This window comes from Ammodytes marinus, assembly GCF_949987685.1.
Source record: "Ammodytes marinus genome assembly, chromosome: 11".
NCBI classification, from domain to species: Eukaryota; Metazoa; Chordata; class Actinopteri; order Uranoscopiformes; family Ammodytidae; genus Ammodytes; species Ammodytes marinus.
The window spans coordinates 14,106,965-14,133,224 of NC_137215.1; the positions used below are offsets into that span (position 1 = coordinate 14,106,965).

Genomic DNA, 26,260 nt, shown 5'->3' on the forward strand with positions numbered 1-26,260 from the left:
GATTAGCAGCAGCAGCTTGATATGTTGTGATGAAAAAAGAACAAATCAATTGTTTTTTCTTTGCAGCTCGTGAACAGGTGACTCACTGGTGTGTATTGTACAATAATTATAATAATCTTTTATAAAGAAGAAAATACCTTCAAGACTCATGTGAGACTAGGTTAAAGTGTTATAGAAGAGCCTTCATGTCCTTGACAATTTAATGTAGCTAATACAAAGCAATATGACATCACCATTGACTACAGCCTCAAAGACATGTTTCTTTAACTGGTCATGTCAATTAAATTGACATAAGGAATGTTTTTAAGTGCAAGGTTTTTAATGATTTTATTTTGCCAGTTTAATCTACTGGTTCTAAACATAAGGGCCGGGCACACAATAAATTGCTGCTCAGTTTAATTATACATCTTTAATAACATACACTCACCGGCCACTTTATTAGGTATAGCGGTTCATTCTCCATATAATTTATCAGCCAATCACATGTCAGCAACTCAATGCATTTAGGCATGTAGACCTGGACGGGACAACTTATTGAGGTTGAAACCGATTAACAGAATGGGGAACAAAAAGGGGGTTTAAGTGACTTTGAACATGGCAATGTTGAGGGTGCCAGGAGGGCTGGTCTGAGTAGGCCTATTTCAGAAACTGCTGATCTACTGGGATTTGCACTCTAAACCATCTCTAGGGTTTACAGAAAATGGTCCGAAAAAGAAAAAATATTTAGTGAGCGGCATTTGTGTGGACGTAAAATGCCTTGTTGAAGTCAGAGGTCAGAGGAGGATGGGCATACTAGTTTGAGATCATAGAAAGGCAACAGTTGTCACAACTTCAGCCAGTATTTAGTTTGTTTTCATATGTCTGTTTTCCTGGTTTCCTTTCTAACTTTCATGTCATTTCAGACCCGGCCACTCCCTCCTGCTCTGCACTCCCTGTTAATTACATTCACCTGGTCTGCCCCACACTCACCTGCTCCTCACTCACCTGCTCCTCATCAGTTAATCAGCCCCAGTATATATCTCAGTTCAGTTCCCTCAGTCAGTTGCCAGATGTCCTAGTGTGTTCACCCAGCTTTCCAGCATTCAGATTTCATCCTGTGTTCCTATCCTGCTTGCCTGTCCCTTTTGCCTGCCCCAACTGGACTTGTTTGCCATGCTTGTCTCAAATCTATTTTTGAATCTGAACTGTTTCCTGCAATTGGGTTCTTGTCTGTCTTTCCCTGACACCCTGACAACGGTATCTCAAATAACCACTCGTTACAACCAGGGTATGCAGAATACCACCTCTGAACGCAAAACACAACCAACCTTGAAGCAGATGGGCTACAGCAACAGAAGACCCCACCGGGTGCCACTCCTGTCAGCTAAAAACAGGAAACTGAGGCTACAATTCTCACCAATATTGGATAAAAGAATATTGAAATGCCTGGTCTGATGAGTCTCAATTTCAGTTGCGACATTCAGATGGCAGGTTCAGAATTTGGCGTGAACAACATAAAAGTAGGGATCCATCCTGCCGTGCACCATCAACCATGCCATGTTCAAAGTCACCTAAACCCCCTTTCTTCCACATTCTGATGCTCGGTTTGACTGAAGTACATTGTCTTGACCACGTCTCAATGCATAAATGCATTAAATTGCTGCCATGTGATTGGCTGATTAGCTTTTTGTTTTTATAAACCATTTAACCATTGTACCTAATAAAGTGGCCGGTAAGTGTATAAACCTATGAAATGGACAATTTTGCACAGGCAGTGCTTTTGGTACTTTGTTAGTTTTGCATTTAATACGTATGGACTGCAGTATATATTTTGGAAGCAGATCTTCTGCTTATAATGGACTATTTGCACATAAGTAGTGACCACCAGTCATTTAAAAAAGACCCCTTGGGTGCCACTGGACTTGATCCCTGCTCTATAATAACTTGTTGATGATTGTGGGTGTTACAGATATAAAGGACGACACATGCTCATTACTTCATATTGCACTTTATTCAGTTTACAGGAGGCAGAGCTGTCACCGTCACATCAACACCTATTGCTTTCGGGCCACACAAGTTGGACCCATCTCAAGTATTTCTCACACTGAAGCTTTGATGTACAATTTTTAAAAACAAATACTGTCTGAATGTCAACGTGTGTGTGTGTAAACCTATGCTATTACACCCCATCTTGCTTTGGGTGTGGATGTAATGCTGAACACTGGGATGGACAGAGGCGACAGGAGACGACACTAAACACAACGTCGTCGTGTTGGAGGCAGGAGGTTTCAATACGACATTTAAAAATGGTCAAATGAACTGGACGATTTCGTGTTGTTGGGTGAGGGTGGGATGTGGGTGGGGTATGTTCGGGAAAAAATTTGTAATCATTGTGCTACAATTTCTTTATTACTAACATTTAATAAAAAAAACCTTTGAAAGAAATTAACTGGACGAAAACAAAAATAATGCACATACATTGTTGATATCTCTCATCATCTACAGCACAAATAAAGGCCTTCACTTGATAATGATTTCAGATAGTATTATTACATATAATTTCATAGCAGTGTGATCAAAGCTCAGGGGCACGAAGAGACAGAGGTGGTTCAGTCTTCACATGTTCCTTTACTTCTCTATGGAACAAACTATGTGATTGCATGAGGATGATCATTAAATCATTATGTGGTTATTATATGTGCTATCCCACTAATATCCCTATTAATATTAAATTGTCCCCATATTATTGAAGTGTATTTTGGCAAAAAATAGGACCTTCCCCCTCCCTCTATAATGGATGTGGGTCATTGTTTAAGGCTACTTTTTAACACTATTGAATGATTATATTATATAATAATAGGCCTGCAGGGGGCAGCACATCCCAGCTACAATCTGTACACGCAATCACATCAATCCACACACAGCACCCTTCAGGGGAGAGAGAAAACGCTGGCTGCTTCCTTTCACAATCAGTTGGTGTCGGGTAAACGAGACAAAACAGGTCACATGACTGGGATAAAAAGCCGACGAGGTCACATGATGAAGGGGCGGGTTATCAAAACATGAAAGACCAAAAAAAAAGGCGTCAGTGGTCCATGATGCGGAGGTTGCCGGAGACGATTTTGTTTTCCAGCATGGAGCCGGCGGGAATATCAATCCGATCTCCGTGGTTGGCGATGATGATGACGGTGCCCTGAGGGAGAGGAAGAAGAGCCACCAGTTTAGATTATGTTCGTCAGAGAGAGAGAGGAGAGGGCAGCGAGACACTTTCAAACCAGGGTTTAATTAAAACGATAAATCACTGCAAGCCACCTGCCAGCAGGGACAGTTACTCTCAACAACTGTCACACTGGATAGGAAGCTTACTCCTTGTTACGTCCTTGTTAAAACATTTTACCTTTACTACACAATTTTTCATTTCTAGTGTTGTAATTGGCTACATTTAGCTTCCAAAAAGTCACATGAAAAAAAGGCTGATGAACCATGTGACGCTGGATCGAAAGAGAGGAGATGACTCTGCGAAAAAGGTTCCTCTGAGGATTAAAGCTGCTATGTGTTTAGAATTGAAGAAATCAACTGCAAAGTACCTGTTCATAGAAACTAAACTCATGCATTTGGACATCAAGTAGCTCTGGGTTGAGTTTAATACACTTTATTTTGAAGGGTAAAAGGTTCTTCAGTTTAATAGTTGTCATATAATATTTCATTAACCTAAATTGTAACCTTTCTACTTAGGTAAGTAATCATACACTGGAGTGAAACTTATTAAAAAGTAACAACACTTTCAATTTAATACAATCTCTCTCCATCCCCGTTTCAAATGAACATGACCTGATATAGCTGAAACCAGATCATAATCTCTCAGGATTAAATTTCCTTTCCAGACAAAGGTCAGTCAAAGTTATACAAGAGTTATCTCTCCTCCCAGTGTCTCTGCGAAGTTCATGTCTTCCAACACGAACAAACAAATGGAACTAAAAAAAAACGCTGATAGTCCGTCCCACATCTTCTCGTGGTTAGAGAAAGACCTTTATTAATAACCAGTTTTCGCCTCATCTCTAGCCTCTCGTGCCATCGCTGTGGGCCCCACAATGAATAATGCAACGGTCTTTCTGGGTTATCACGCTCAACCCAACGGACTTCTGCACATTTAGGGCAAATACAAATCTTAATCTGGTGTTACTCTCCCCCTAGCAACCTTTTAAAAGCCTGATTTCACATGCAAGGTTTTCTTTTTTTTCTCCTTCAAAACGTCTTACTTTACCTTGACTGAAACGTTTTTCCCGAGCGTGACGTCTCCAGACACAGTCAGATGGTCCAGCTCCAGCATGTCAGGGATGCTCTCGAAGCGAGTCAAGTATTCCTGAACCTTAAACACAAACGATTAACAAGAGGACATCTATTAGCCTCCTACTGTTGATTAGGATTGAGTTCAATCATTTCATCACCAAAACTTTTAAAACCTCTGAATCGGATTTCAAATTCTAGTCAAGAACCAGAACATTCCAATGACATAAAATAACTAGAAAATGTCATTTTGAGGCAGCAGAAGTGTAAAAAAAGTATTCATTAACCACACAGTCTGAGATAAACATACTAAAATGAGAGCTGTGCCACCCGACTGGATTGGATGTGAAGTCAATTGAATTCAGAGGGGAATGTTTTTATTTTGCTTAATTTCAAAAGCAGATGACAAAGGAACTGCTGCAGACCCAAAAGTGACATGATAAAATAAAACGGTAAATAAATGGTAAATGATGATGAATTTTCTCCAAAGAAGAATAAGGCATTTGATATTTGATCATAGATGGTATATAAAAGTATTTTATCTATGATTTCCTTCCCCAATTATACTATTGATTTGGCAATTTTCTTTTAGAATGATTTCCTGCGTCACTTTTGGGCCCAAATAAAAGTATAAAACATGTTCCAGGTGTCGCTATCAGAAATACTTGCTTTGAATATTTTTCTACAGTCTGGGGATGCTTTAATGTAATTGAAATGCCGTTCAGCTCCATCAGATGAAGCCGTTTTTTACCTGCACGGCTAGATAGGACAGGGGGAGAAAATTGTGTAGGATGAACTAAACTTTTAAATGTTTATGGTTTAGTTTTAATATTAAAACTTAAGAGAGATATGAATGGAGGTCTATGGCTACCTTCAAGCTAGGGTCTACAATCCCTGAGAGCAAGCATGATTAGAAATTAGCTTCTGTCTAACCATTCGGTACACAGACGTGCAGAGCGCTGCTGCTTAGCAACCTGGTCGGACCGAATGGCACTGATTGGTCAGCATTTTAACAGGATTACAGCAGGGACAGAATTTGGGGGGGTTTTCGCTTCTTTCTCGTTACCCATAACTTATTTATTGCTGTCGGAGTGTAAAGACCATTCTAAACAATATATTAAAAAGTACATATTACAGGATCCCGTACACAATGCTTTTAACTAATGTGTTCTCTCTCCACTAGTTATCAGCAGCAGTACCTTGGTGAAGGAGCTGCCCAGTTTGACGTGTGGCGTGGTGGGGAACTCTCTCTTGGGGCTCATGGTGAGGCAGCCGGCATCCAGGCTGTACAGGTTGGACATGACCAGCAGCAGGTCTGATGTGGTCTTGACAGGCAGGAAGCGGCTGCGCGGCACGTTGATGCCCAGCGCGTTGTCGAAGCATTTGATGGCGGCGCCCACAGCCGTCTCCAGCTGGATCACAGTCTGCCCACCGTCCAGCGTCTGATAAGATAGAGATAGAGGTAAGGCATGTTGAGGGGCGTGCCAAATGTCACTTGATTCTAAGCTCGACTGTCACAAACATACCCAAGTGTCACCGATAGTTGTGACACTTTTCTTTCCCCTTTCATTTGTGTTCTTTTTTTAATTAACATGATTATCATATTTTGGTTATTCCTTCCTGTAGATATCTTACAAAAAAAAAATAGGTCTGTTGTTTTGACTAGCTGTTAAAGTGTAATTTCTTTGTTATCCCTTTGTGGCATATCTTATAAATAATATTGAGAAAGAAATCCACTTGTTTCCATCAAATGGGAAGAAAAAGTGTTTGGAATTAGTCCTCTGATTCACATCACCACAGGGAGTTCTCTCTTCCTCCTTTTCTCTCCATCTCTCACTGCAATTATGAATCACAAAGAAAAACCCAACACAGATCATGTCCTTTAAAAAAAATATATATATAAAATATAAGACACACTTGCATTGTAAATCTCATAAAACCTGACTTCAATTCCATATTCAGGTCAAAATGTTCATTTGTCGAGTCCTTTGGTTGACTACCTGCAAAACTCCCTACAGTCCAATCAGCCTCAGCTGTTCTTTGTTCTTAGTGCTAATATGCAAACATGACGAGCAGCTTGATGGATATTAGACCTGCTAGACATCAGCATGTAAGCGTTCTCACTGAGCATTGTTGGGGAGACTTCAGGTGAATATGACTAAATCAACAGTGATATAAGCACATGTATACTATAAAGGACCTGGTTCTAAGGTGTAAGTATCAGATGGAGTTATGTAACATTCCCTAATTCACAGAGGCTTTTATCTCCAAGTGCCTCTCAGTAGCAAGAGCGCACACCGTTTGAACCTGTGTGGAGCTACTAGATGAGCCACTGCAGTCATAGTGACGCACCTTTACCTAGATGGGACCACACAGCTCTGCGCTCCTTATCACCAGTTACAAAACGCATTGTTGTGTCACGGTGTGCCATTCTGTAGCTGGAAAATTTCATCTACGGGTGAAGAAAAAGCAATAAATCGGGAATGAGGCCGAGGTTCAGCAGTGAATTTATTGCCGCCGCTTCCACATTTGCATACCCTGAGGCAGTGCTTCTCCTCCACGACCAAAATAACATTGAGTCACATCATGTGTGTTTGCTGCTTTTGAAAAGGGGTCGTGCTGTCACCAAGAGCTTCAGAGGGGGCGATAAAAGGATGAACATATGCTGATAAGACGCGCCGCAGCCTTAAAATGATGCTTGACCAATTCATGCTGATCCACGTCATAAACTATGGGGAGATTATATTTGACTGATTTAACATTTGCTCAAACCTTTCCTTCATGTGAATTGAAGCTTCATTTACAAAGAAACGTGTGGGGGCGAAACGGAAGAGAAGCTGGACAAGCTTATGGTGTCTCTCAGAATGAGAGTTGCCTTTGAAGGGAAATGAAACTTTGATATCCGTCTTTGTTATGCCTCCCTCCATCAACACACACACACACACACACACACACACACACACACACACACACACACACACACACACACACACACACACACACACACACACACACACACACACACACACACACACACACACACACACACACACACACACACACACACACACACACACACACACACACACACACACACACACACACACACACACACACACACACACACACAGCTTAAATTGTGAGTCTAAGAAAGGCATATGAGCCACTGGGGAGGTGACCAGGAAACAGGATTGCTTTTGAAGCTGCTTTTTATATCCTTTGTATTGTGGAAAACCAAACAAACGGCTCAGAAAGTTTGAGCGGTGCAGGACGACAGAGACATCAGAGAGAGAGAGGCTTTAAAATGTGGGTTTTCCTCCGCAAGCTTGGATTTGTTTTAAGCAGCGAGACATTATTTATTCAGAAGTGGTTGCACCACTCTCCTTTACAGAGACAGATATATCCCTGCTATGTTTTCATAAAACAGGACAGATGATATTATTGGTGAGTGGTTATTATTGGTCATTTCATGGAGTATCTAATGCACACTCAGACGTCCAGATGTGTTCCTTTCTTTGAATAGGTTTTAGGCCTCATATATGGACAATCTAACAGCAAACTATTACCAGGACCTTTATGAGTTGTTTCACTGACGGGCTCCATCATTTATCATCATTTCTTATTTATGAAGAGGAAGACAACATCAACAAGTGAGCATTTCACACATTTCAGAAAGGTTGATTCCTGTGACTTAGTTGTGTTGTCGTACAGAATATAAATGGTGTGACCGAGGTGAACTGAGAGTTTTGCGCCCTCCCCAGCCCCACCTTTTTGCTCTTAATCTTGAAACTTCACTTCCCAGAGTTTGGAGGCTTTGGGCGGATTAAAAACAGTAGAGTATAAAGATGTATTTTATTTCCGTGGAGTCTATAAGTTAGCTGTGGGCTACAACTTAAGCCTTGTTTTTTGAATCTATATTTTCTTACATTTTGCCAAATTAGCAAAAGGTAAACATTTAACATCAATACACTCCAGAAACTTTGTCACTATTGAATCATGTTGGTAGAAAACTACGACAACTAAAAGCCACACCACATTTAGAGAATTTTAATTATGAACAATAGTTTTCTGCAGGCGACGCATGATACTAAATAAAAATCAGAATTGCTATGTACTTTTGATTTGATTCTTCCTCATGACTCTGTACAATTTAAGATATTTCGTCCCTTACTGTATTTTTCACTCACCTTGGGGTTGACTATAATCTCCAAGTCCATGGCCTTCTGTTCCTGCAGCCTCTTGATGGCGGGCAGAGAGAGCCACAGGTTGTTGGTGTTGAAGATCTTGAACTTTGAAACCGACTTGAACTCGTCCACGTGGGCCTTTGGCACCTGGGCGATCTCCAGCAGACGCAGTTTGCCTTTGTACTGGATCAACGTTCCACCCTGAAAACAATGGTGTGTGTGAGTGATTCAATTCAAAAGTCAACGCAAACATGCCTTGGTCTTTTCTCAGAGAAGCATAATATACTCATTTTATAATGTCCATTTTTGTTAAAAGGAATAGTTTGTGTACATGGTAAATAAACCAGTCAACAAGCATACAGAACCGCTAGTGATGTTGTAAAGTTTATCTTCTTGCTGCCAGCAGAGGCAGGCAATTGCTCCCCTTAGCTACCGGCACTGGAGCAAAGCTAACCCGGATGAACGACCTTGCCACTAACTTCATCAAAAATGCATGCATGGTTACAGGGAAGGTTTCTGTCGCCTTATGTTGAGCCGGAGAGTGAGGCAAATCACTACAAATGTAAAATGTTGAACTCTTCCTTTAAAACCTACTGACAAAGGAGATTATTTAGGGAATCAAACTGTACTGTACTAGATAATAATAAAATACATACCTTAACGTCGGCGCGTGTCTTGTCTGTCACCTCCATGATGAACTCGCAGCGCTTGCCGTTGGGCTGGCTGACCAGGTGGTTGAGGATGTGCAGGTCCACGGTGGCTCCCAGGTTGTCAATGTTGGACACAAACATGTATTCCTTGCCCTGCGCGATCAGCTGCTCCAGCAGGCCAGAGTTGTAGAAGCTGGCGTAGATGTCTCCGTGGCCCGGTGGGTACCAGCCCTCTGTGCTCTGCCCTTCCATGCTCAGGTCTGTGGCCACGGGGAGGAGGGAGTCTTTGTTGACGCGAGGGTACCTGGACAACAATAAGATCAGAGACATTGGCCGCGTTTCCCAGAATCGTTAAGAGCCTCTTTGGGCAAAGTACTACTTTGGAGCGCTCTTAAGAACGCTGTGAAAGAAGAATGCGTTTCCCAGATTCGTTCTTAGCGAAAGTAGTACTTTCACTAAGATGGAACTGAAAGACGGAGCTGACCCACTCTTTCAACCTTTCTTAGCGACCAAATCGTCAGTGATCATGCTGCGTCAGGGAAATTTATTTCCTCCACTTTTTGAAATAATAAAACAATGTTCAATGCGGACCTGGCGCAATAAACATAAACTAATAGTAGAGAAAAAAATGTTTTAATGAATTACACGTTTACGTTTTCCACACACATGTGAGTTTATAGTACTACACATAAAAAAACATCCACAACCCTGTGGCATTTGACAGATATCAAGGAAACAGATTTAATTGAACTCAGCTGAACCTCATCCAGAGCGGCTCCACCTGCTATAAAGGCGTTGCCAAAGTCCGCGCGTGTGAGAAACCATGGCTGCATTACAACAGCCTCGTCGTGCGCGAAGCCAGACGGTTTACAAAAATGCATACGTGCGTCGGCACTTCTCCCCACTGGACGTGCTATCAGACCGGGCCGTCCAGGCAAAGTACCGACTGCCCCGGCCGTGCGGAGATCCAACGGCTGATCACTCTGGTGTCTCCACACACATGCAATTTTTCCTTCAGCCCCCCGGAGATGCAGCTTCTGACTGCGCTGCGTTTTTAAGAACATATCAACCTCTTCTGAGGTCCAACAACCCCCAGCCCCTACCCCTTTACCACCAGTCACCAAGCACTGATCACTAAACCATAAACCCACAACCACCACATCACCCATATACTCTCAGGCCTGAAGGCTGAAATAAATAAACAGAACCAGCAGATGTAGGCTACATGTAACGTCCTGCACACTATGATTATTGCTGCAGTGTCCGAGTGCTTTACCTGAAAGTCTGGCACTGGAATGCTGTTGAAAGGGCACACTATACGCACACGTCATTAACCTACGCTTAGATAAATTACAAATTGCCTGGGACTTTTTGTTGCTATAGGTTTGACACTCTCATTTCAATGCAAAATGATACACACAATACATGGTTGAAAAGGAAACCAAAGTAGTTTATTGAAACCATATGGGGGAGGGGTTACTCTGCGCTGTCTTTACTGGGCGTCTGCATCACCTGCAACGAAGGGAGATTGATTAGTGAAACCTTCGCACTCTTCCTTTTTGTTTGGTTCTGGAACTCCTGCCACTTCTTCCTCACAGCACGCCAGTCACGCAGGCCACATGGGATGGAGGGGGACATATTTTCGGCTATGGCCTGCCTAACACGGTTCTTCACCGTGATGTTCTTTTTGCCCCTTGTTCCCCCGAATAAAACTGCCCGGTGCTGCCAGACCTCGTCCACTAACGGCCATCTCCTCCGCGGTAAACGACGGTGCCCGCTTGTTTCTTTTTCTGCCGCTTTCTTCCACTCTCACATGTGTGTGCCTATCCACGGGGTATATATGCGCTAATGGGCTTGATTACTACTTGGATACACTTGTTGCCACCCAACATTTTTTTTACAACAAGCAACACCTTTGACTTCTCATGTATCTATACTATAACGTTATTGGTTAAACAAACCCGCACACCACCCCACATGTCTCAAAGAGTATGTATGTAGTGTCAACTCAAATATTTTGTTTGTTATATTATATTGTTTACACAAATCTATTTTAAGTGAGATTTTGTTCCTTCAATTAGCAGTTTCTTCCCCTGCAAGAGTTTTATAGTATATTTTACTTTATAAAACTTTGCGTCGGGCCGAACAACGCCTATAACTGTGGTATAATGAGCACATTCCACAGCCTGTCGTGAGCTATTGCTTCAATATTTTATGCATTATAAAAACAAACGTAGATCTACAATTAAAATAATTAAAAACACAGTTATCTCTGTGACCCACTGCAGTGCTGTGAATCTCAGAATGCACATGTTAAGTAGATAAACAGCACAGAAAACACAGAGTGTGAAATGAGTATGCTCCACTTCTGAGCTGATAGCCAGGGAAACTTTGCCAAGAGCAGCAGGCCGAGTGCATGATGGGTGCCATGTACATTTATTTTTCTCTTATCACTTTAGGACTTCAAACAACAACGTCAGGAGGTTAACATTTTTCCCCCAAAGATAGGCGGATGAGGCAAGAAGCCAAAGAGCCCAAGCCATCATCGCTGGCTGCATTAATACTGATCAAAGGGGTTTTTAAGTGGGATCTGCGTCAGGTTGAGTTAATGAAACCTTGTTTTGAGGAACAGCACATTGAGTGGGAGCTTGCTGTGTTTCTGGCAGTTTGAGGATAGTCGACAGCGCAGATGAGACGGTCAGGTGAGAGGAGCTGCAGAATAGAAGGCACGCAAGCCCTTTTTATTCCCTTCTCCTTTAAATTCCAGACGGCTGTTCTGGGAAGATGTTTTTTTAGATGGGTGCGTTTGATATGAGCTCACTACACTTCAAAAGGTTTTATGACACCTCAGAGCAGAATAAGTTGAGAAATGTTGGATTCAAGAGAAAAAACACTTCTGTGGACGTAAGTAAATGTTCCTGACTCCGAAGGAACGGTTACTCTTTAGTGGGTTACACAGGAAAATGAACATAAATCTTATTTAAAAAAAAAAAAAAAGTAAAAAGAAAAAGTATCACAAATTTTTTTTCTTCAACATCAGTATCAGTAAGAATTGAGTTGTTAGCTGATCTCAGCAGTGAATTGGCTTTTTCTCATGCCTCCTCCTAGAGTTACAGAACAAGGGATTTAGCTCCGTAAATCTTTTCCCATAGTTTAGCCATTTCATTTACTGCGATACCTAATCATAAAAGAGGAAAGTAAATTGTATTGACAAATCAACAGAAAATTAATTAAATATGCTTACACTTATCATTTCTATGTGCATATGTATTGTATACACCATTGGACACATGCAAATTCCAGTACTGGACAATAAACCACATTTTCAGATTCTGAAGTGACTCAAGAATAAAACACAAACGATACAATGTGAGACCTTTCAATGGGGCTGTTCAGTTCATTTATTCTGCCCATCACTTTGGCAGTTAACCAGGGAGATTTTTTTTGGGGGGGGGGGGTTGGCAATAAAATGAAATAAATAAATAAATACAAAAATAATGATGAAAGTGCCAGGACACTTGGACTGGTGTCCACATTTGGTGGATACATCAAATTGCTTTCCCTCTTCAACTGGAACAGCAGTAATTAGCCCTTTATGAATTACTCTCACCACCTCAGCCGCAAACTTCAAATTTAGACTATTAAGCCACTTTCTCAGTGCTTGTGAGTCAATAAGATAACTTTACCACCATCACCACAGCTGCTGCTCTCCCAACGCTTTGTACTACCCTCCTACTGGCACACATAACATGCATAAGTGCTCTAAATTATTCAAGGGGAATGGTAAAAAGCAAGTTCCGCATGACTGACAAACTAGAGACACCAAGGCATTAAATAATAATGCCTTTCTCCATACATTACATGAACATGTCCTGTCTGTTAGTCAGAAACAGCACACACAGCAAAAGATTGTCCACTGGCCATTCAGACAGACTATAGATCAGTCTCTAAAGGGAGCTCAGTCAGTTCATTTGGGGTCAATACTACTCAATGGTACTATCTGAGAAATTCACCAACATTGAGATAGATTTCTGTAGGCTTCAGCAAGGATCTCTGGTTTTGTTTCAAAGTTTTGTTTCCAGTTTAATATCCACTTTGACATAGAAGTACCCCTCAGCATCCAATCAGCTTTGGTTGACATAACTGTGTCATTAAAGTGCTTATCAGGAGTGTCTGCACTGTTGCTCAACATAACGTGTGTACATAGCATTGTGTTACTCTCACCTGCTCTGGTTAAAGGTGTGTATCTTGACGCGGTGGTGTGTGTACTTCTGCAGGATCTTCTTTGTGTCCTCGTCGGTGTTGAAGGAGTTCATGAGGACCAGGGGCACGTCTGTGTTGTAGGTTTTGTTCAGGTGCTGTTGGGACAAACACACAACCTGTGTAAACGCCGGCAACCTTTGGCATCATTCATCCAGGGAAGACTGTCTGAGCATTCTCCAGTAAATGAGTTTCCAAATGCACTTCACCTGCAGTTATTGAGTATGTTAGTGTGTTGAGTGTGAAAGATAATTCACACTGAATGGATCCGAGCGAATATCTATGCAGACGTTCAGGGAATGCCTTTTTACTTCAGCTGTATTGGTGGAAGGTGCAGAAACATATTCCGATTTCAAATCTGATAGAATAGCTCAATATGAGGGGCAGGTTTCCCTATGAGGCTGAAAAGACTCCAGATGAACCAATTTTTGTTTCAGGAATGGATTATCCAGTTTGACATTTTCCCCTTGCTTGCAAAAACGCAATTGATATTGAGTTTGTATTGATATAGCACCAATGTCACATATAGCCATTCAAATAATACCTCAGGAGAACAATGAGGCATTTCTAATTTTAAACACGCCTCTCATTGCACAAGTGTGTACACTGTGTGTATCTTGTGTTGCACTACTTCCCCACACCTTACTTACATACAGGACTATAAAGAGCTGTGCCAACTGGTCCATCCTCTAATGCTTCTCACACGTCATAGAAAGCATTGCAAACAAATCAAAAGAAAAGATGATTCAGTCACAAATAGCTGTCTTGTGTGTAGAAAGTGGGTGTGTGTGCAAGGCAGGAGGGACGGACGACACAGATGAAAGCAGGCAAACTGCATTTTTAATTACATGAAATTGAACAATGTTACAATGTTTGTTGAGGCAATACTGTATCCTTGTTCTTTTTTTTTTGGACTCATGTAGGCCACTAGGCCAACGAGTGCAGCAGCAATTCATTATTGTTATTGTTAAATAGAGAAATGTGCCTGACATTTTCCCAAAGTGTCTTGCTTTTTCTGCCAAAGAGTTTGCCACCTTCAGAAGACTAGAAAATGAACAAATATCCCTTATTTTTGAAGCAACCATTTCTGGTATTTTTGCTTAGAGAATAACAATATAAAGGAAAGATTGATGATTCAAATTCAAAGTTGCATCTTAAAATACCCAAAACAGCCTTTATACTCGTTTAAGTCAACTTAACAGATGTGGTCAGAAAACGATTACCCAGGTGAATGCAGTAAATCTCTAGCAGCCAGGTGGCGCCTTTCATGTGAGCCTGAGTTTAGACTATTGTTCCACGTCTGCTAAGTGTGAGTGAAACGTTCTCAAAAAACACATATGCATGGAGTCAGTGTGGTTGCTGTAGGGGGGATATGGGTCAGTGTGTGTATGTGTGTGTGTGTGTGTGTATGGGATCCATTTTCTCTCTTTTCTAAATAGGCTGATTCAGTCAGGAGGTAATCTGACCAGACCAGAGCAGAAAATGGAGAGCAGTGTGCTGGAAGGAGAGTAGCCTCCCGTGAGGCCGTAATGACACACACACTGACCCCCCCCCCCCCCCCCCCCCACACACACACACTTATTCTCAATAACACAATACACTATCGAACCGAAGCTCTGGCATCAACATCTCTGACAGACTAGCGAAAGATTCAATTAAATTGAGGCCGTCTCAAAACTTGAATCTGTAACTAACTCTCAACAATCTCAAAATAACTGATGCTGTGATTATTGTTTTAATTATTTGCGGATCATCAATAAAGCTTACCAACATAAATTAATCAGGGGATCAGTTGAATGGCTGACGTGAGAAATACATTTCTTATATTAATACTGTACATGTCATGTTTTGATGTCACACACACACACACACACACACACACACACACACACACACACACACACACACACACACACACACACACACACACACACACACACACACACACACACACACACACACACACACACACACACACACACACACACACACACACACACACACACACACACACACACACACACACACACACACACACACACACAGCCTTCTCTGTTTCCCTGCCAACCTCCGCAGACCTGTCCGCCTGCACACCAACAGATCCTCTTTCACTACAACTCCCCTCCAGATATCACACTGAACTCCTTTCAAAAGACCTTCAGCTCTTTTAGAAAAAAATAACTCATTACATTAAGTCATAGAGGCTGGTGCCTGGGCGATGATGCACACGCAGCATCGTGGAGAGAAAGGCATGTGGAAAAGAGGTGTGCTTGTAATTTTATGTTTAAAAAAATAAAGGAGAGATGGTAATTTTTTACTTCTCTAGTTTGGGATTATATAGAAAAGTACAAGCCGCTCTCCATGGGATTGTCACTGTCACTGCATCAGAGCAAACAACACTAAAATAATAAACCGAGCAGATATTTGTATTACATCAGATATCACTTCATGCTTCCTTGTTCCACCCATTCTGACATCACAGCAACATCGTGTGTGCTGGTGTGGCAACCTGACAGTCCACTGTGTGCACCACACCTACAGTATGATTTAGGAAACGCCTAACTGTCGATCCTGCTCATAACTGGGCCATAGTACAAGTTGGATTAATACAATGAATACAATGATTATAAACCTTTCTGGTAGTTTAAAAAATAAATAAAAACAGTCCTAAATATTCTTAGTTAATCCTAGTCAAAATATTTTATTATCAGTAGGCTATATACATTTGGATGTCCTGATGCACAAGAGCTAAATGACAATACAACGGCGTGAATCTGATTAGGGACCTTTGTCCCATGTCCTTTGTGGAAGAAGTTTTTTGTTGAAGAAAACTTCACTATAGTCCAATATGAAAACAAATCTTTACTTAGTTTCAAAAGACAATACAGATGATTATGGTCAGCATTAATGCATGGAGAGAAGACCAGAGCATCCTGCTCAGAGCAATGCCAGGGTCTTGACTGAGTTGTTTACACAAAATGAGCTGCTTTACACAGAATGGTTGACATCGTCAGATAGGTAGAATAACAATGGAACAATCAAGTTTGGTTCTTGATGACATCAAAGCTAATCTGTATCTGGGAGTTTGTTTCCAATATTGACACTCATTTGAGCTTAGTTTTGGTGTCCACCAACTCTAGAGTGAAATAACTAGCACTTCATTTAATGAACGCTCTACTATGTTTACAAGCTAGTATATGAATCTGACTTTCTTTTTGTCTTCTATCTTTATTTGATCAAGGAGGGACAATGTGCATTAACGAACATTCATGAAATAAATGTAAATGCATCCAATTGTAGCCAAAAATAAATCCTACTAAAGGATATGTATTGCTGCTCTGTGCTAGACAGGGAGCCTGTGGTTTATCAGAGCTGGTTCACTGTTTATAATGCTGATGGGAGCCATGAGAGTGAGTAAAAAGTTTATACGTTTTAGGTTAAAAAAAAAAAATGTATGGCCATAAAACCAAAACCTTGAGCTGAAAGATGTCCACAAAATTACTAATGGCAAAGTTATGGTTCTTTATCAAAGGCAGCATAACCTCATAGTATCTCTATGTGTGTTATGTAATCTCTATGTTAGAGCTGTTGACAAATGAAGCTTAAAAAGGTCATGGTCAAAGTATTGACAGCTTAGCCGTACCTCGATCTGCTGCACAGTGAGGTCCAGGAAGGTGTTCTCGTTGCGGACACTGATCAGGCTCTTGGGGCCCTTACATCCCATACTGGTGCCAAGGCCTCCGTTCAGCTTCACCACCACCAGTTTGTTCAGGCTGTCAGCTACGTTATCCGGCAAACCCCGGGCAGCAATTTTATCGTAGGGCTGGATCTGGAAGAGGAGAGAATGAGAGTGAGTGAGAAGCTTGTAAATCCTGTAAATCTATTTCTATTTTTCAACGCCAGATTGTAGCCCATAGAGACTGTGGCCTCTTTGAGTGTGGGCCGATTAATTACCAACTGAACAATGTAATGGGCTGCTCAATTGACGTACAAATGTGAAAATGACACAAATTGCTTATTGGTTTTGCCGCACAGTGCAGAAAAGCCCCGCGACACATCACAGGTTTGAATGGCATGTTTTTATGTGAATGGTGCAGATAATAGTAATTACGATGACTTAATGCACAACCCAGCAGCTTTCCAAAGAAGTCTTCGGCGCTTCTGTTCGAGAGGCAGCGGAAATCAATGGAGTGTGTGTGTGTGTGTGTGCACTTGTGTTTGAAACCACATTACTCGAGTCAATACTACAGCTCTCACGTCAGCATATTCACACATAAACGTATTGACTTCTTTCATTCTCTCCCACGGAGCGGGAAGGAGGGAGGGCAGGATACGAGACAGGATGGATGTGACTGCCTCAAACAACAAAACTATTTGAATGTTGTGAACCGGGGAGGATCACTGGTTTATATTAATTCACATTTTCTAAATGAAAAGGGAAACTGCAGCAGTAACAGTTCATTTCCCCCTGTTGATGTGCCGTCTCCTCAAGTTTCATTCAGCTTGAATTACTTTGTTGTTTCGCGAGGATTTTCTTCTCAAATTAAAATGAAAAACTGAGTGTTATGCAGAGTCATGCAGGGACAGCAAATTCTAAGCAGATGTTACAACAGCTTTTTGCTGTAAGGAACTGAGCGTGTTTGTGTTTGAACTGTGTTAGTTTCCCTGCTGTCTTAAAATAACATTAATATGTTAGTGATTCCTCGAGCATGTGTGTGAATGCGAAGACTGTGTGTTAGGAAATGTAAAGGCCTGTGTCCTTTTCCTGCTAAAAGCACAGTGTCACCAATTACTGGCAGCAGCAGCAGACATGCAGCAGACCTACTGATAGAAACAGACCCTCCACCACTCAGGACTCCTATCACCCCAACACACACACACACACACACACACACACACACACACACACACACACACACACACACACACACACACACACACACACACACACACACACACACACACACACACACACACACACACACACACACACACACACACACACACACACACACACACACACACACACACACACACACACACACACACACACACACACACACACACACACACACACACACACACACACACACACACACACACGGCCTGCCTTAACCTGCCATGTTTGTCTACACCACAATATCTCTATTGATCTCTATTTTGAATACAAGACTTAAGGTAACATGTAAACACACATGGTTGGTTACAGTGTTTTTCCAAGTAATTGAGGAGTCTGCGGTGGGGACCCTGGCCCTTCTAGGGGGGTCCGGGGGCATGCCCCCCCGGAAGAAAAATGTGAACCTTTTAAAGTAAAATGCATCAATCTGGTGCACTTTGAGAGGAAAACTAAGGCTAAATCAACCTGTCCTATGTGAGCTATTTAGAACTATTTTCTGGAATAATTTGGAGACACAGAAATACCATAAAGCAGAGACAAAAATATAAAGGTTTAAAAAATCCAGTCAGTCAGCCTTCCAATTTAAAAAAAAAAAATCCCTTATCCCAAAGCTACTTCTCTCTTTGAATTATTCGTTTTGTTTTTATTGGCTCAACTCAATATAGGCCCTTGATCTGCGGCCTATCATGAGCCAGTCAATAATGTATTGTTTTAAATGACAATGTTCGGGGCCTTCTTAGATCAGGGGCCTATATTGAGCCAGTAAATTATAAAAAAGAAAATATAGGCCCCTGATCTTTTTAGGCCCTGGGGCTTCAGCCCAGGTAAGCCCGTGCATTAAGGCGGCCCTGACACCCACACACATACACGGTGTCTAAGGTAACAGATACAGCGGAACAAGCTACACAGCTGTCGCTCACTCTATGTCCTTCACAGAGACCAGAAGCCAACGTTAGAAAAGAAAAACAGATATTTCGCGGTCAAAACGTTTTTAAAAGTTTTTACTGACTGCAGTGAAGGAGTGCACATAAGAATATAAAAGCCTCATTGTTAAATGGTTGACTGGTGCAAAGCCCTGCAGGTCTTGGAAAATAAAATACAATAAAAGATTAGAGCAGGAAATTCATGGTGAGGGGAAATGTTGTTGGTGTTTGTGTGTGTTTGGTATGTGGAGAGAAAATGTTTATCAGCTGGGATCTCCATCCTAACCCTGTACCCCCTGACTTTAACAGCTTCCATACTTCCAGATGTTAATTCCCCTCTTCCTGGGCAATACAGAGGAAGACTGGTCTCCTCTGTGTGTGTGTGTGTGTGTGTGTGTGTGTGTGTGTGTGTGTGTGTGTGTGTGTGTGTGTGTGTGTGTGTGTGTGTGTGTGTGTGTGTGTGTGTGTGTTTCAAATAAATCTTTGACCAGAATGCTGGATAAAGCTATTTTTGTATGATTTTTTTTAAATGTTTATTTTAAAGCCATTCTTTTTTGTGGAAACTGCTGTACACTGTTTTTTTTTTTTTTTTCACTTTGACCAACACACTTCTGCCAATAGAACACAGTGATGGACTATGTTTTTTGATTAACAATATACAGTATGAATGACGATGGGATTCAAAATGTTGCACAAAATGGTTTGCACGACATGTTTAATCAGCGTCAGCAAAGGAGCGAGGACGTCTGTCTGACCAGATTCAAACTCCATGCACTGTGGTCACTAATAGAGCAAACAGACACTTAATGTAACCAGAGGAGCATGTTTATTTTTTTGTTTTTTTAACCTTTTATTTGTCCAGGTAAATCCCATTGAAACCTGAGACTCTTTTTCAAGGGAGACCTGTTACCATTCACGGACACATTGATACACCAATAGGCTAACTATCGGGAGCAATGTAGGGTTCAGTGTCTTGCTCAGGGACACTTCGACATGTGGGGGATCGAACCACCAAACTTGTAGTTGAGGGTCGACCACCCTTTCACAGCAGCCCTAAGTTTGTTGTTGACTTACATTAACAGTGGTTAAAAAAGTAGTAGAGCTCTTCTTGGATTTGACAATGGTTCAAAGGTCCTTTGGTGTACAAACTCTCAAACACACAAAGCCCAGCTCTGACAAAAATGCCTTCACCCCTAAGGACTGAAACACAAACTCACGCAGGGATGATTGACTAATAGATACGCATGTTAATTAAACCCAAACACACATTTATTAACTAAGATGCTACTATCTATGATTCTAGTTTGTCAATGTACAGCATACTGAAAGATTTGCAGAGAGAAGATGATTCAATGCTGAACACCTTTCTTAGCTACACCTTTATGTAAGTCTATCTTAATATGTCAAATAATCTTCTTTAAATACAGTGCAATTGGAGTTCCTTGATAGCGGAGTGGTTACCGTGCATGCCACATTATCGCAGCATCGTCCTTTACGATTCCATCTGGAAACCTTAGTTGCAGGTCAAACTAGAGGCACTTGAGTCATAATAGAAAATACTGTCAATTAATGTTGGCGCTGCCCACTATTACAGATTATATTATCTGTTGGGGAAGAAATTCCAGTAAAATGTACTTCTACTTCACCGCTCTTCTTTCTTTTCATTTGTGTGCTTGAGAAACAGCTTAAATATACCAATTAATTATTGCTGCAGCCTGTCATCTCCACTAGTAGCGGAAGTGAGTGGGCAATCTGTGTCAAAACTGGCTTTATAGACTTAAAACCCCACTGAATAATTGATATGGTATGGAGAGTTTCTGAATCTAGTAGCTGTCTTGTGGTAGTGGAAGTCAAAAAATAAGTTTAGTATACTTTTCTTTCTCCTATTTATTTTACTCTCATTCACTGGTACATCATGCTGCCAAATGACGCCTCTTTCTTCACACACACACACACACACACACACACACACACACACACACACACACACACACACACACACACACACACACACACACACACACACACACACACACACACACACACACACACACACACACACACACACACACACACACACACACACACACACACACACACACACACACACACACACACACACACACACACACACACACACACCTTGTTTCTCCATCCCCATTACGGTGTGTCACTGTAATTTTTGTTATTCACCTAATGTTCCCTTTTTCAATACTCATTTTCACTGTGAAGCCTCGTCTTTCTCTCACTCCATTCATCTTTCCCCACTCCTCTCGCTATCTTTAAATCTACCCCTTTCTCTCTCTCCCCCTCTCTCTCTGCAGCGTCTGAGTTGGTAAGAATAAATGGGGCGGCGCAGAATTGGGGAGTCATGCAGTTGAGGAGGAAAAGACAGATCAGGCTTTGTGTTTGCGTGCGTTTGGTTAAAGAGAACCAGTGTCGGATGAGCAAATTTTGTCCATGTTCAGTGATACAGAAGCCAACGTGGCCAACGAATGACAGCAACTTCCCTGACATGAAACCGCCTGAACCTGTCATAACTCCTTGGCATTAATACTGATGTCTTTCCAAACAGGAGGTAGGGACATTGCATTGGCTAACAAAATCCTGTCTGTTTGAGTTGGCAGAGCGGGCGATTTATTTTAATTTGAATTCTTAGTCAAAATAGATACAACTTCCTGATCAGGCACCCTTCATAAAAAGTTGAAATGAGTGGCTTTTAAATGGTTCATTTATATGATAAATCACAAGTATGTGATAACTGGATGACGTTCACATCTCCATCAAGGACAGTACTTTCCCTGCAGATTCCAGTGTCATGGTTAATGGAGCACTTACTGTATGTATCCAATTGTAGACTGTTACCACTCTTCACTTTTGTCTTTACTACAACATGATGAAATGTTCTCCCCTCAGTATGTCTGTAATCTGATCTTATCCTCCAACAATTCACAGCTGCAGCTTTTTCAGTTTTTTTCTTCCAGTTCCTTCTGTGAGTCATACTCTACCGTTACAATAAAAATATTCAAGGGTAAACTCATTCTTCTTTGGATTAAAAAAAGAAGTGAGAAAGTAAACAAGGCTCAAGAAGTGATTTACTTTACAGAGATATAAACATAAAGAGAGTGCTTGCATGTCACAAACTCATAGTATAGTAAATGAAAGAGCAAGACATTTCTCAGGGTTTGAAATGCAGCCCCGCACACCAAGACTCCTTTCACTAACTGGCTACTCTCAATTTGCCGCCTCTGACTTCAAAGATCTTCCACTTCCACCACCAAGATAAGTTTACAGCTTTTTTTAAACTGATAAAAACCTTTTTACATATTGGATTGGACAGCTAGTGTTCAGGAAACCAAAGGGGAGAGTACCGAAAGCTTCTTTTGTAACTCAAAACTAAGGAAGAGGTTTTTTTTAAGTGGAAGAGAATGAGGATATCCTGCATTACACAACTCTGGAACTCTTATCATGGCATTTTGATTGACCATAGAAGCCGACAAACAGCACCAACAAATTGTACGTTGACTCCTGTGTTTTGTCAAGTTTTTTTCTGCGAGGAGGACAGACGGTGAATAGTTGATGTACAGTCCACAGAGGTCTACTGTAAGAAATGACAGAGAGATGCTAGAACATCCAGGTCGGGCATTTTAAAACCAGTTTGCTTTTCAATGTAGGTAGTAACATGCGAGACATAACCTGATCTCTGAATATGGTCTTACTACTTATTTCTTTCAAAAACCCTAAAAAATATTGGCACTATTGTTGACTTAGGATAATTAAAAGGAGCCTCTCTGCCTGAAACAAGCAGCAGATAAATCTTTTTTTAAAGTTGTGGTGCAGTCATTGCTTTATTGGTGGGAACATTGTTATCACATCCTGAATGATCACTGTTAAACGATTAATGTCTATGTCTAATGCCTTAACAATTTGCCTTTTAACCCGATTTACCTAAAAGTATCATGAGACAATGGCCCGTTCATTTTAAACCATCACTTTGAATTTTTCAACTCCTTTCATCTAATTGGTTGAGATGTTGATGATGCTTAAACTGCGGCTTATTCTACTGTGCCTCTCATAAGATTTTTGGAATAAACTCATCCTACTATTTCCTTTCTTTCTCTGGTGGCTTTAGTGGGAATCAAATCCCTCTAGAGAGTGTTACTGCTGTGTTCTTGCTATCGAACAGTGTCATTTGTGCCGTGCTAACGCTTTCGTCCACTCCAGTAATATTCCACACAGTATTTGAATGGAACAAATAGGACACAATGGACAATGGACACGTTGTTCAATCTATCGTGTAAAGGACCCACTCAAAGGCCCTTTCAAGGAAATACTGTAACAGTTGAGGTGTCCATTGGGGAAAAGATGATTTAGTGAAGGACTGGGAAAACTGGAGCATGCTTTAGGAAGACAAAAGGGCATAGAATGAGTCATTTGTAGTTCATTGATAAAAGAGATGAATGATTTAAATGTGTATTTGTCCGAGTCTTATCAAACCCACAAACAAGAGCCAAGTTACCAACAGGCCGCAATGAGAAAATTAATATAATTTGGGGAGTGAGTTTCATGATAGTAAGCATCTGAAAAGAGTTATTTATCAAGCCAAATGAAAGATATTGTCATTTCATTTTGGGGGCGGGACCTGATAAGCCTTTGGCTTCTTCCGTCTCCCTTCGGACAACACAAAGTATGATGTATGAATATTTGCAAGAGAAAATTGTGTATTGTGTGGAATTGTCCGAAAGAATAATAAATAAATAAATAAATAAATAAAATTTAAGTTTGATAACCTTTACAGAATTTAGTTTTAGATGAGGCAGGCTACGCTCTGGTTCTTATGACACATTAAGTATTTTGAACCAATCACGACATTTCTCTTTCCGAACATTCTATAAAAACCATGAATGTTGCCATGAAGACTAGACCATGCTCACACAGTTCTGGACAGTAAGAAAGCTGTTTTATAATATTTATAAACATTTCGTTTCAATCGGATTTTTGTAAATACCTATTAAGACCCCCAACTTTGATATCATATATTGATTTTTTACTATTTTATACCAGGTTTCCAAAGGCTCTAAAAGGAGTTGCATTTACAATATTTCTGATTGAAACGTGATTAAATGAACACGATATTACCGTTTCCTTGTTTTAAATCTCGTCAATAAATACTGTTCAAGCTCAAACCCCCTGTTTGCCTCTTCTAAGTGTTGTATCAGGTTTTGTTCTGTCATGTTGTATTTTTATTGCTTTGGGTGCAGCAAGATTTAAGCTGAGCAATTGGAGCAACATCCAGAGTGGAAGGTAAATCACAGAGGAGGGTGGCAGAAAAGGTTCAAGAGCATGAATGAGTGTTTGGCATGATCTTTGTTTGATGCCTCTGATGCCTAAGCTTCAGAAGCTGGGCAATGTTTCACCACAGCTCATCACAATGAGTGACAGGCGCTGGAAGTTTGCCATTATTGTAAATATTTTCCAGATAAAGAAGGGGCTTCAAAGGTGAAATCTGATTGTGTGGTCTGAGGACGCAAATGGTAGCACTAGCACATGTATTGAGAAATGGAGCAACCTTTGACACTAAAAGTGATGTTTTTACTACCAGCGTTCTCAACCTGTAGTAGTGGAAACACTCCTCCACTAACACTCTGTTTTGTATCGGATGATAATTAGTTATTGGGATAATTATGATTGCTCTCCGACTAAGAGTTCTCCCGACTAGGACATGTATGCTTGCTACACCTAATCTGGCTTTGCGTGCAGAACACACACACACACAGGAATATTTTGTACCATTAGTTGCACATGAAGAGCCACTTGCATACCACGACACACACACACACGGGCTTGGGGCATTTACCATTTACACACACACACACACACACAAAACTTCCACAAACTTAAACTTACTGAGTCTTCAGGAGGTCTTTGGATCTTGATCCACTCCACCGATGGCCCCTTCACCTGCAGAAATCTGTTGTAAAGACTCTTGAAGCCCTCAAAGTCTTTCCTGGAAACCTGGAAAACACAAGCATTTTGTTTTATGTATACAATTTCAATATGAACATATCCTCAGTATGTGCTATAATACAGATTGATAAACTATCAGCAAGTGATGTGGGTCCTTGTTACTGACACCGCCAGAGATGTGTCCGTCAACAAGACTGGGTTCTTTTATCAATACTAGTTATGTATGACCCTAATCTGCAGTCATCCTTGTAATGAATTTATTTTATTTTATATATATTTATAAAATCTTATCTCCATTAGTAAGTGATTTGCATGCTGTGTTGCTTCCCTCCCGAGCTTATTTGATTTGAATACGCCTCCATAAAATAAATTGATAAAAAAATAATCAAGATAAGCTGAAAATGCCCTTCATGGTCTGGTAAAATGTTAATAATTGATTATTGTTTGTGCTTACTGCAAAGGCCTTTTCTCCAAACGCCCTTGACGTCATAGTGTTTATAAAGAGCTGGGCTTACCTGTGTGTAGGCTGACTGACCTTAAAGAGCGCCTGGTTAATGTCTGAAAGAGACGACTGCCAAACCCTGTGTGTTTGTACGTGTGTGATCAGTCAAGCAATCGTTTTTGGACAGCTTTGTCTTGAGGTCTTTGGTTGTTTCATACAGAGGAAACATGGATAATTCTGCTCCAAACCGTTTTCATTTCAGTCTCAGGGCGTGATTAATCTGCCGCTGTGTGCTGAGAAGGGTCCCCTCCCTAGACCAGATCTCATTTTTGACTGAGCTACACAGTCTCGGATGGGTTGGACGTCTCTTATGACGTATTTTCATATGATTTAGTCTGATTAAACGGATGAATGTTTGTTTTAGTAAACCTCACCTAGCGCAATTTCATGACGTACACTTTGCGTATGTCTGTGTGTCTAGAAGTATGTTGGTAAAACCCCCCTCATTGGCACTGAGCTACAGTATGTGTCACAGTTGTGCTTTCCCAGTGTTCGTGAATGACCCAAGCACTGACTCTCTATATTACAACCAGATGGTCAGAGAGAGAGAGAGAGAGTGAGAGAGAGAGAGCGAGAGCGAGAGAGCGAGAGAACGAAAGAGCGAGAGTTAG

General features: G+C 41.1%; 1 protein-coding gene across 2 annotated transcripts in view; it reads right to left on the reverse strand.

Annotated features, from left to right (window-relative positions):
* Positions 1-1,985: 1,985 nt before the first annotated feature.
* Positions 1,986-26,260, reverse strand: part of ugp2b (UDP-glucose pyrophosphorylase 2b) — a 28,526-nt gene continuing 4,251 nt past the window's right edge. For both annotated transcript variants that reach the window (XM_080036255.1, XM_080036254.1), the window contains exons 3-10: positions 25,088-25,195; positions 17,004-17,189; positions 13,325-13,458; positions 9,107-9,404; positions 8,454-8,651; positions 5,466-5,708; positions 4,244-4,348; positions 1,986-3,172 (exon numbers count right to left, since the gene is read on the reverse strand). In XM_080036255.1, coding sequence (XP_079892381.1) covers positions 3,065-3,172; positions 4,244-4,348; positions 5,466-5,708; positions 8,454-8,651; positions 9,107-9,404; positions 13,325-13,458; positions 17,004-17,189; positions 25,088-25,195 — 1,380 coding nt within the window. In that variant the 3' untranslated portion in view covers positions 1,986-3,064. The remainder of the gene's footprint in view (positions 3,173-4,243; positions 4,349-5,465; positions 5,709-8,453; positions 8,652-9,106; positions 9,405-13,324; positions 13,459-17,003; positions 17,190-25,087; positions 25,196-26,260) is intronic.